The sequence below is a fragment of the Ambystoma mexicanum genome, chromosome 6p (genome assembly GCF_040938575.1).
Source record: "Ambystoma mexicanum isolate Mex_15411 chromosome 6p, UKY_AmexF1_1, whole genome shotgun sequence".
In the NCBI taxonomy this organism is placed as follows: Eukaryota; Metazoa; Chordata; class Amphibia; order Caudata; family Ambystomatidae; genus Ambystoma; species Ambystoma mexicanum.
In genome coordinates, this window is record NC_090935.1 from 106,862,588 (window position 1) to 106,875,213 (window position 12,626).

General features: G+C 48.8%; 1 protein-coding gene across 1 annotated transcript in view; it reads right to left on the reverse strand.

Annotated features, from left to right (window-relative positions):
* Positions 1 to 12,626, reverse strand: part of LOC138511251 (phospholipid-transporting ATPase ID-like) — a 668,434-nt gene that overhangs the window by 167,987 nt on the left and 487,821 nt on the right. Inside the window, exon 13 of the mRNA XM_069626794.1 lies at positions 11,830 to 12,038. Coding sequence (XP_069482895.1) covers positions 11,830 to 12,038 — 209 coding nt within the window. The remainder of the gene's footprint in view (positions 1 to 11,829; positions 12,039 to 12,626) is intronic.

Genomic DNA, 12,626 nt, shown 5'->3' on the forward strand with positions numbered 1-12,626 from the left:
TGCCAACCGCAACATTGCCACAGCCACCGGGGGAGGTCCTGAATCACCCATCAAGTTGACCCCCTGGGAAGAAATCTGTGCCTCCACCATCGGAATGGAGAGCATAGAGGGAGTCGGAGGGATGGAGAAAGGAGTGCAGACATCCGAAGATTCAGGTAGGTGGCCCAAATAAAACAATGCCAAATCCACAAAGTCCATCCATGTGAAGTACCATGCGTCCACATAGTGCAACAGAAACACATGTCCAGGAGAACGGCCACACACATCGGCCTGATAGCGCACGTTAAAACCCACAATAAATACATAAATAATTAAAAACCCCTAAAACACGCACTACACGTGCAGCAGGCACACCCTAACTGCAGGCTGCCAAACAACTGCACCCTCACTCCACACACAAATGAAAGCACCTCCAAGGCCCCGACCCAAATCACCCTCAGGTACCACCCCAATGCATGTGATACAATGCCATTCCAATTCCCACAGACCCATCAATAACCCTCGCCCTCCTTTACTCCACCACAGGGTCCGATCCAAACGACGAGCTTCAGGACACCCCTACCAGCACACCTGCAAAGAGGGCCAAGACCAACGGCCAAAGACCCTCCACCTCAGCTGCACGCATCAAGACACGGCAGCAGCACAAATCAGGTGGCAGCACAGAGGAGGGAACATCAACAGGCACCCCAGCAGCCAGCATGCCCACAACACCACCACCACAGGTCCCCCCAACGGATGCCACAGAAGGCACTGCCTCCGGTGGCAGCAGCACCATAGGTGACACCCCATTGATGGCAGCATGCTCCGACACAGAAGACGGGGATGTCGAAGTCAGATCCATCCATGACCTGTCCCAATCCCCCTGTCTGTCCCATCCCGTACAACATGAGGATACCACGCAGGGGCACCCACAAGACGACGACTGGCCATCCCCCACAAGCCCTGTGGCAGGGCAACATGAGGACAACAGCCCCTCTGTGACACCCCCGCAAATGGCCATGGCCCAGCAGAGGCAACAGTCCCTCGACCAGTTAATCGTGCAACAGCAGCAACTGGCCACGCTCCTCAAGGACCATGCCGATGAATGTGGGGGCACTAAGGCAGACATAGAAACATCAACTGAGACAATTAGGGCAGAAATGGAGAGAGGTACAGAGACACTAAGGGCACAAATGGAGAGAAGCACCGAGAGCCTGAGGGGGGAACTGCATGCGACGTCCAAGGACGTATGCGCCGAACTTGCCGCAGTGCGCCGTGTGCTCACTGAGCTCTCGCAAACCCTTAGGGACATGCATGGACGTGAGCAGGCAGAGACATCATCCGTTGCAAGTTCCGTCCAGGGCAGCCCCCAACGTAGATCTGGGAGGAACCTGCGCTCCACAGGCAGGGGTGCCCCTGATACCCGCAGAGGGGGCTTGCAATAGCGACTGCCCACTGACAATGAGCATCTTTGGACACTGGTGTTCGGGGGGAGGTGGGAGGGTGGAGGGGGTGTGTTGGGCTCACTTGGGTGGCGGGTCGATAGGGTGTACAACATGATATCACATATGCCATAAAAAGTGCACGATCAACCAATGAGATGTGTGGACATTGATCTTTGTGTACTAGGCCATCATAGGCGTACAGTCCATATTGTGCATGTCCCAGACACACACAGTGCCACGAGTCCCGTGTCCATGTATCAGCCACCAGGCGTGAGTGCTAGAAGCATACATCAATGAGATGCTGACGAATGTCACGGGCCTCCGGTGCCTCGCAGACTCCTTGAGGTGCTGCCACATCCCCACCCTCATCATGACCATCATCAGGTGCTTGCAGTTCTGCGTCAGGGGGCATGGGCACATTTCTACGTACGCACATGTTGTGGAGCATGACACATGCCATCACCATCTTTGCAACCTTCTCATGGCGGTACAGGAGTGCCCCGCCAGACCTGCTGAGGCAGCGGAAACGACCCTTCAGTAGGCCGAATGCCTGTTCAATGACTACACGGGTACGTGAGTGGGCATGGTTGTAGTCCTCCTCATGCTGGTCCCGTGGGTTCCGGACTGGTGTGAGGAGCCATCTCTTCAGTGGATATCCAGCATCAACTGTATGTGGACGAGAAACGTATGATGTGGAATGCCATTGCTACGTACGCACCCCCCCCCCTTCCTGCCAGGTCATTGCCGAATCACATACCCCACATTATCATGCATGTAATGAGACTCACCGAGTAGCCAGGATCTGTTCCTTGTGTGTCGCTCCATGTAGCGTGGTATTGTAGAGTTCCTCAAGACCATAGAATCATGGGCTGATCCAGGGAATCGGGCACAACAATGTGTAATGATCCTGTTGGAGTCACACACCATTTGTACATTCAGAGAATGAAATTGTTTTCGGTTGCGGTACTGGGCCTCCATGGCATGTGGGACGACCAATTCCACATGGGTGCAGTCGATGGCACCAATGCAACCCGGTATGCCGGCAAGTGCATGGAATCCCACTTTTGTGTTGGTAATTTCCTGCTCCGAGCGTGGTAGGGAGATGTAGTCGTCTGCGTGCTGCAGGAGGGCATCGAGCACTTGCAATAGTGTCCGTGAGAACAGTGGCTGAGAAATGCCATGCAACTGTCCGACTGTGTGCTGGTAGGTGCCTATGGCCAGGAAGTGGAGTACAGACACCACCTTCAGTAGGGGTGGGATGGCGGTTGGGCTATCTATCATGCTGACAAGGTCAGCCTGTGTCATGTCCACAATGGCGGCTATGGTGTCCCGGTCCAAACGGTAGAGGGTGTGGATCTGCTCATCAGTGAGGTTGAACGGATGTGCTCGGAGGCGTGGGATTGCGGGCTGCCTGCGTGGTGGTAGTGGCTGTGCTGGCGGCCCTTGCTGGCCCTGCCTTGGCCTCCTCCTCCTCCTGCGTCTCCTCCGTGCGGCCGGTTGTAGTTGGTGTTCGTCTTCTTCTTGGAGTTGGAGTACTTGCAGTGCTATCAGGTCCCCCAGGGCCAACATCGCGAGTCCTGCCGGTAGCATTTCGGTGTGGTTGTGGGAGGAGACTGGCTGTGCAATTTATGTGTTTTCAGGCTGAATGGCCTCCACCTGTGGTGATTCATTCCACCTGTGCAAACTGCTCTCCCCTTTGGCCGAGCACGTCCCGCGCACAACGCTGCAATTCGTGGAATGGCATCTTGCTATTGCAATCATGTATTTGTACCCGATGGCCGTGTAACATTGGTTGATATGTTCATTCTGCTGTGGTCCCATTGTTTCACATACTATCTGTGCAGTCGCGAACAGAGTTGTGAAGGGTCAGTGGAACGTAGTACTCGAGTAACGGTGGGCCCTCATTCATCACTGTACCGAGTTGCAACGACGGGCGGGGCGTCCCATTCGTGGGTGAAGGCAGTTGCCATTTTCACACACAGCCGCACTCGATGGATTAATTAGTGTTTTCAAACGGCCACAGATGCCTCTTCGACGTGATGTTGCAAATGAGGAATTCGAAGGGCGGCGCTTTCGGTTTTCAGCTAGCGGCGAGGAGATGCCCACAGGTCTGACTGCAAATATAACGTTCTATTGTTCAATGTCCTTGGGACAGGGGCCATGGCGAGAATGCAATGATTGATATGAATAGTATGGGATGCGCAATAGCGTAGTGGACGATAAGGCAGGACGTTCCCAAATACATGTTACTTCACTACACTGGAATTACGGGCTGGGGCACTGTGGATTTTGCAGGCTGCATAACGCACAGACTCAATGGATATTTCTAATGTTATGTGAGTAAATATTCAGGCGTTTTAATCCCGGGATGAGGGAATGATGAATGGATGCATGGGCAGGTGATTTGATACAGAGTTTGCCATGTACAGGGCTTCTTGGGATCTATCCGCCTCCCCTACGCTATGTGATGCAGGGCTGCCATAGTGGGACCTTCGTCTATCTGGCCTTGTTGAGCCCTCCCTGTCTCGACGCGCCCTCAGACACTTGTGTCCATGCACGTTACCAATCCCATCAGATGGATTCTGTTTTCACAGGCGCATGCACAGGTACACTCGTTTGTGATGGTGTTTACACCTCGATATAGATAGTTATGAGTCGCAAGTGGTTTTTGGGTGGTGATGGACCTTTGGAGTGGGCTAGCATGCATGTGGCTGTGGATTTAGTGTGATCATTGCAGTGAGTTGTTGGAATGTAGTACTGATGGCCATTCTGTTCTTTTTCTTTTCTTTTGGTTGACAGGTATCTCCTCCCCTTTTGCCACTGCCATCTGTATGCCACTCCTGCAGATGGGTTTTACTCCCGACACCTGCTGCTTCGTGTTAATCAGTGGAGCAGCATTACGATCTTATGGGACGATCGCCAATGGGCCACATGCCCTTACGCAGTACTGGTAGCTCGGAGCAACATTTCGGCCTTTCAGCTGGACTAGTGCCTCCCCATTGGGACGGCCCTGCGGTTCTGTGCGCTTCCATGTTGCCTTTTCGTACGTGAATGTGGCTCTGTGTACCATGAGGGAACAGGGCGTCACACAAGTAGTGGCTGGTCATTTCTTGCGGATGCAGCCCACAATGGTGAAATGTGTTTTGGAGTTCATGGCCTGATGGCTGTATGGGCTTGGTGATTTTGATGTGCATTAAATTTCTATTCTGATTTGGCCCGTGTAGCGTTCTTCTTTGCAAGTGATGTGGCATATGCCTATTTGGGGGGCGATGTATTGTGAGGAGATCTGCACTGGGTTCCAGCTTCGGAGTTTAGTTGCGTGGTACTGTACTGGGCGCGTCTGCCTACGAAGCCCGTGAGGTCAGGGATGGGGGCTGCCAATATGACAGTTTGAATGTTGTCATGCTCAGGGGCGGGGGATTGGGTTTTGTATAACAGATGCCGGTCAGCCAGGTGGACTGGTGGAATGATGTGATTTTCGGAATATTGCTGGTCACAGGTGCCTGTGTTTGCGTGCGTTTCTTGGTGGGGGACTGTGGTCATGTCCATTGGGATGGCTTCTGTATTCGTGCCATCTGTGCCCTGCAGCTCCCATTGGCCCCTGTTGTGTTTCTATTGTTCGTTGGCATGCATGGGTGACTTGTACATTTCACTGGTTGCATTGTGGCTTCGTTGCACCTATGGGGAGTTGTACTTTGTGGGCAGGGAGCGGTGTACGGGCACTCAGTGGGGCCGTTTACGGTTGATTCGCGATGCCGTACTTCTCACCATGGCGGAATGGTGCATTCCGCCATGCTTGATGGCGTTAGGTACATGTCCGCTAGGGTCGGAATTGGCGTACCGTTGCGCCATGGTGGTGTTTACGGTTTGGCATGGCGCGCGCGTGCCTGGTGCAGTTAGCGTTGGCGTTCACTACGGTGTCGCTAATGGCATCGTACTTTGCGGTGACGGGTCATAGTCGCACCGAGCGCTATTCGATGGCGGTATTGCATTTCCGCCATCGTTTTCCGAATTCCGCCAGGGTCGTAATGAGGGCCAAGGAGTTGGCACTATACGTTATACAAATATAGGTCTTGCTTCTCTTTCTTTCCATTAGATTTTCTGCACTAAATGGGATTAGTGGAAAATGCCATTAGCAGTTTATGTGGCCAATGGGATGCTTCAACACGTTCGCTATGGGCCTGATTATGAGTTTGACAGTAGTAGTAGAAAATGACCGGGTAATTACCATTAGCGGGTGTTTTACCACTCAGGTAAATTCCGAGTTTCGTTTCTGAAACTCCTATTACCGGCTGCTTTTTTGTGGAGGTAATTACTGCCACACAAATGTAGCACTGCATGCTGTAATTGCTGGGTCTCATAATTACCACAGTTTCTTGAGGACTCCAACATGGTGAATAAGGGAAGGACCGCACAGCCTTGTATCGTGTGAAGCTTTCCTGGCATCCAGTAATTACCGCATGAGGTGACGGTAACTGAGTATGGCAGTATTTATTCCCTCTTAGCAAAGCGCGTAATCCGGCTGTGTGCTCCACTTTTGTGGATGCTTGCATGCATTAAAAGGTCCGTCGAGATTGCTTCAAAAAGATATTTATTTATTTATTAATTTATTTAACATTTGTAGCGCACGCCAAACCCTTAGGTATCTGGGCGCTGGAGAGCAGGTAATACACAATACACATTACAAGGGGTTACCACAGGCAACAATAGATAACATAATCATGTTAAGCAAATTTAAAGACATAAGATATTTACAGATACATTCTTCCTCTTGGTAGAAAATCAATAATATTTACATATAAAAACGTATTCACGTGGGTAATTTGCAAATGAGGGATAGCAGATGTATTCACAGAAGCATATTGTATATGGAAGATCATGTGAGCTGTGAGGCACAGAAGGCTATGCATTGGAGGTGAAGAACCAGGCTTTGAGTTTTCAGCAGAATGAAGAGGTTTTATAAAAACTGCAAGCTCCAAGGAATAAATAAGTCTGAAAGAATTATTAGAAAAGAAGGTGCAGAGGGAAGATTAAGATTCCAGGAAAGCAACTGGAAAGGTGCCTCTTGGACCATTTCCAGCCTGGGAGCACTCGCTCTCTGACAAGGTTGGCTTGGGGGCCTATCAGCAGAAACTATTTTTCAAAAAACGAATTGTCAGCTGGAGTTTGGGCATTTGACTGGTTGTTGGAAATTGTCAGTTTCCCTTTTCTTGGAGCTAGGAAAGAGCGGGGGGGAGGTTAGCATGTTCGACTGTAGAGAAGTAGCTGGCTCGGTCTAGAGAACTGGGGACAAGGGAAGGGGGGGCTTGTGTCATTGATGGGGAGAGGTGAGAGCTCGCAACAACTTCAATGAGGCAGGGCTAGGAAGACTTGACTGCGTGAAAGAGGAGATTGAAAGGAAAATGCTGACCAGGTTTTAAAATGCATTTTATAGTGCATTCGTCTACATTGAACCCTCCACACTGTATACAACCATCAATACATCACGAAAAACGTTTTGTAACACTATACATATTACTTAAACAATTTATGACAGTTTCTGTGTATTTACATTTCAGATTCTTCTAACAAAATTTCAATAGATTGCCATGAACCTAATACTGCCAAAAGTCATGCTATTTGTCACCCTTGTAACATTCAAATACAGAACTCTTTAAAAGAGCTTTGTTTGTAAAGCCAATTTTTGCCAGGCAGATGAATATGTCATTCATAGCTGCGGCCCCTGTAAAAACTGGAGGGGGACCTGTATTTCTGCCCCTTATACAGTTGGGGTAGAGGCACAGAGCACCCCAGCCAAGACTCTCAATTGGTAACGTTGGATGAGCAGCCAGGCTGAGACTCTCAGGAGGTGATGCAGGCTGGTTATTAGGTACAGTGAATCCCCAGGCCCCCACAAAGGAATGTCCACACACTTTGCCATGAGCTACCTCAGATGTTTCATATAAAATAAGGTTCAGATAAACATATATATCAATAAAAAAACCACTTTGTACTCAGGCAACATTATCCTAATAATGATAAATATATACACATCTATGTGGTACCACAATATACTTTAGATTCGATTCAGAATGCACCAACTGATGACAGTTATTAAAAAGCATAGGAATCATAAAGCAATGGATAATGGCATAGATATTACTGTAAAAGGCAGGTTAGATAAGGAACATTGACAGAAGCCTTTCTTTAAAGTAGGCAACTGTGTGAGGATCCCCTCCTTCCCCACCTACCGGGCAACCTGTAAGGGAAAAGTTAAGGTGTACTTTATCGTGTATATTACAACCCAGTCCAAATATGTTCCAAAATGCTCTGCTTTTTCTACAGGACCCACTTCCCCAAAGTACCTGGGAAGTCACAGGAGAACGGAATACAAGACGAATCTGGGACCCCTGGATGATTCCTGAGGATGGAAGATGCTCTCCCTCGTCACAGTACCTTGGGTGCCTTGGCAGGCAGAGTGGTGGAGCTTCTGGGCCTTACTCAACGAGACCGCTTGAAGATGGATCCCTCCCCTTGGAAGGAGTCATTGGGATGTCGATGTCGAGAAAAAGAGAGGAACCAAACAGTGTCCGAAAGGCAGCACTTTTGGTCTTTGAGGTGCTCTTCTGTGGCGGGTCGTTACTCCAGCTGTAGATGTGCCATGAAGGTGAAACTCGATGTGACACCCCGACAGGGCCTGGCTGAAGAAGATAAGACCCTTGTTGGCCTTGGATGACTTGCGGTGTGAAGGGTGCAGTGGCAGAAGTAGGTGTCGGGTTTCGAGATCTCGCAGTTTAGCGCCTTTCTGTTCTACGGTGCTGCAGCCACAGCACGGACCTCCGGATGGCTTTTGGCAATGTCAACATGACCCCTGGACTGGACTGCAAACCATCACCAGGTCTGGACACTCGGAACCCAGTCTTTGGAATTTGGTGGCCGGAAACCCACTGGCAGACACTCTACTGCAGGCAGCAACCCTGAACCTTCTCCGGCGTGGAAAAGGGGACAGGTGTCATCACAGGGTTGTCCTTGAATGATTCTTCAAAGATTTGGAACTTTCCCAGTGCGAGGTGTCAAGCAGCACTATGCCAGTGTACCCCCTCTTCTGGGCGATACTCAGCAACCTGACTTTCAGCGGTCACAAACACTCCTCCGGACCATGGGTGGCAGAGATGAACTTCTTGGCTAAAAGAGGTTCAGGCACTCTTCTTCTGGACCCAAGAATATCCCTTCTGAGGAGGGCAGGCACACAGGTCTGGCTTCCAGGATACTTCGGGTGAAGAGGAGAAGTTGCACGATGTTCCATTGTAGCACGGAAGAGGTCACCTATCAAGGTCCTCTCTGGTTTAGTCCTTGGGCCAGCACAGCATCGTTTTGATTGCTTGTAGATTTGCAGCTGCAGACCTCTTCCTCCAGCTGGATTCCAGGCTTCAAGCTTAAGATGACTTCAGCTTCAGGTTTCCTGTTACAGCTTCTGACAAGGAGGTGAGTTCGAGGCTCCCTGCTATACTAAACATTTCCCATTCACTCGGCCTAAGCCAGGTTCAGTCAGCCAATCACACACAAGTGCATTCATACAGGCAGCAGCCAATCAGAGTCACAGTCAGGCTATTCACCAGAAACACACAACATAGGATGTGGATTGGGGGCTACTCCCCAGCCTGTCAATGCCCCACACTGCATTCATTCCAGTTTCAGCCAGGACTGGCTCAGGCATTAAGTCACACAACCAAAACCAGACACACACAACACAGAAAACATATTACCATTCAGGTAGGCTCCACCCCAAGTGTGTACACACAACAAGCAGCCCCTGGGAAGGCTCCATCCAGTCTGGCAGGAGGCAGCCCCAGAGCCATATGTGGTCCTTCCGCCCAACAACCAGGGGAAAGGGACTGAGCCGTGGCTTCTCTGACTTTGGGAAACAAGGGGGAAAGGCAAAATAAACCAAGAGGCCACCAGTGGCCATCTTGCCTTCGCATAGGAAGCCATTCAATCCTATGGAAGGGCCTGGGTATCCCAAAAATGGAGGATCCCCAGAGTTACTGTCAAGACAGCATGTAGCTGCCACCAGCCCATACCCTGCTCTGTGGGCAACTAACAGGTGCTCAGAAATATACACTAGGGGTACACGGTTGTACCCCTACCCATGCATGCTGTAAGTAAATACCAAGGGGAACACTACGCCAAAAGGTAAGAATGAAGAGCTGCACTGCCTGGGATCCAAACTGGACTCATGTGCAGATATTAAGCAGAACACACAGTTTACGTAGAGGTAGAGGACAAGGACAAGGAGGCCCTGTCCTTCCAATGCATTTCCAGCATCAGAGCCCCTGCCCTACCCCAATATCGCACAGGTGAGAAACATTACTCATTGATACGACCATACCGCCTTTATCCCAGGCTGGTGCAGCAGGAAATTGACTTAAAATAACTAAAGATGTTGAGAACGAACAATCTCACAGTGAGATAAAATACATGCATGCAATAGACACAAAGCAAATATGCACTCGCCAGGACCAGCCTGTATGGTTGGCACTCGCCCTTGAGTACGGTCCACCCCTTACCCTGCACTAGTGGGTGTTCCCCGTTCTTCCCCTCAGCACTTGCTCTCTGGGCTCCTCACAGCACTTGCCCCCATGGGCTCCCCACAGCACTTACCCTAATGTGCTCCCGATAGCACTTGCCCCCCAGGGTTCCCCATAACACTTGCCTATCCCTGGGGCCCTCCTGTCCCCGCCTCCCCCATCTCTCCCTGTCCTCCGACCCTTTGCACTTCTTGCTGCTGCACTTGCACAATCTGAATTTCAGAAGACCAAGTAGGGCCTTTACTGTTTGTTTTTCCCTTGCCCCCCGCCTCGGCCTTGTGGTGCCTGGAAACGTATTGTGCATAGGTGCTATATACACATGCAATAAATAAAAATAAAAATAAACACAGACACTTGGTCAAATATGAACATGTATATAACTCACTAATATAGAAACGCAACAGTACTGAACAGCCATCTTCTTCAACATGGAAGCTGCAGCACGCATTAAAATGAATGAAAGGCATCGAGGCTTCATGAACCTGCTGAAATCACTGAACTTCAGGCATTTGCATGGCACAGAAAGTAGCTTCACGGACCCAGCCAAGGTTACTGATAAAAGCGTTTGGACAGCTTGGAGAGAACACGAGATAATAATTCCCATGGCACAAAACATATTTTCCTAAAATTAATTTAGCCTTTGAACGCGAGGTGCAGAATAATTATAATCTAAAACCTTCGTAAGGAACGGTTCGACTACGTCACTAGTGGTCGAGAAAGTAATAACAATCACACTTATATTAGCTAAAATCTCAGTAAATGCAGGGTGATATTATTCAATACACAGTCTTCTTACAGGTGACCCATAATTCAAGAGCACTGTATATTTATTAGCCTCGTACACAGATAGGACACCTGCCTCGACTCCCCACATATTCTCAGAAAAGAGGCGCCTTACAAGGTTAACTACAAGGAGGTCGCACTGGCTCATGGCCTAGGAATAAGCAAATTTATCTTTTTTAATTGAAAGGAAAGCAGTTCCTAGGGCTCTCTCCCCCACTCCTCTGGCGTATGTTGACAACATGTCAATTTCTCAAGGTTGGTCATAAAGATGCCAACCAATGAAAACCCTCAATGCTAAGCGCCCAGTACATGTTGTGTTAACCAATGACATGTAGTCACTATTAACAGGTGAAGCCATCAGATAGGTAACATCCAAAAAGAAGACTAACCCCTATGTAATACATGCATAGCCAATTCCCTTATACATACATAGCCAATTCCCTTAATCAATCCCTTTCCCCCGTAGGTTTTTGTGACCAAGATTGTAGTATGACGTCAGAAGTGACGTGTTTTTATTCATAATCCGTTGCTTTGTATGAGAACCTCCGAGAGCGGAGACTCTATTGCTTGTATGCTGTTCCTGCTTTATGTTGGATTGTTAACAAAGCAGGTGTTACCTTTCACTTTGACTATTTCCGTTACTCAGTGTGGGATTTCCCGGCCTCCCATTTCTGCTTAAAGTGGGGATTCCAGGCCATCTTAACAGCAGATAAAATATATTTAATGGAGCAACAAAATGTCCTTTAATTGCAAATTATTAGGAGAGTCTTCGTTTGCAGACCTGCTGAAACTGTGCTTGGCTAACTCATATAAAGGTGATCATTATAAACCCATTTTCTAACACGTATGTAGAAATATCAGACTAGCCCAGAAAGTTTCCAACTATTTTGAACGCCTAGAGAAACGATTCTTTCGAATACAGCGGCCTGGCACCGCTTGAAACTGGTGATGAACTGGGAAAATTAACTGTCATCATTGTAACCTAAAAAAAAGAGCAACCATCTCCAGTCCCAGGTCTCATTATAAAGAAGAGAAATGACTGTTTCATTACCTACCGTAGGATTTGCCATTAATGGAGCACTTGTTGAAGGTCATGATGTTTTGCGTGAGTGTTCCTGTCTTGTCGGAGAAGATGTATTTGATCTGGCCCAGCTCCTCGTTGAGCGTGGTGGTGCGCGCCTCCGCCGGCGTGTCCTTCTTTGCGTAGTACATCTTCCGGTCCCAGTTAATGTAGAAGCTGTTGCCCAACCGTATGATCTCTACACTGGTTTAAAAGCAAGAGAAAGCATGGCAACACAAATAAAGAGTTAATATAGAGGTCGATGGCTGCCACCTGAGAGCCAGACTTTGGCAGGATCCGTGGAGATCCTCATCATCTCCACATCTAGAGCCGGGGAAATCCTTCAAGGGCTCGGTTTGATTCCTAGATGTTCTGCACTGACCATATTTTATTCCCTTTAAAGTAGCACTTTATCCCGAAGGTGGAGGTTTTCATGCATGGAAGTCGCTCGGAACCCAAGTTACAGGCCCAATCGAAGAGAGGGCCTTAATGGGAACCCCAGTGCCATTACAAGGTGGTAAAGCCCCCCCACTGTGGGGGGTAAACCTATAAGGAACCTCTCATGCTGTTCAAAGTAATTATAGATCATTCTTTTAAGCTGTGAAACAGCATGGCTGAAGTTTCACAAATAAAAAAAACTACAAATGAAATGTCTGCCAATTATGTTTATAGTCTGGAGGTTATTAAATGGCTGCTATTTATGTTGTAGACATAGCTCTGAGGATGGACGGTCCAAGCAAAGAAATTCTTTTGTTTTCAAGGAAGAAAATTGACCAATGAAAGAACAACTGT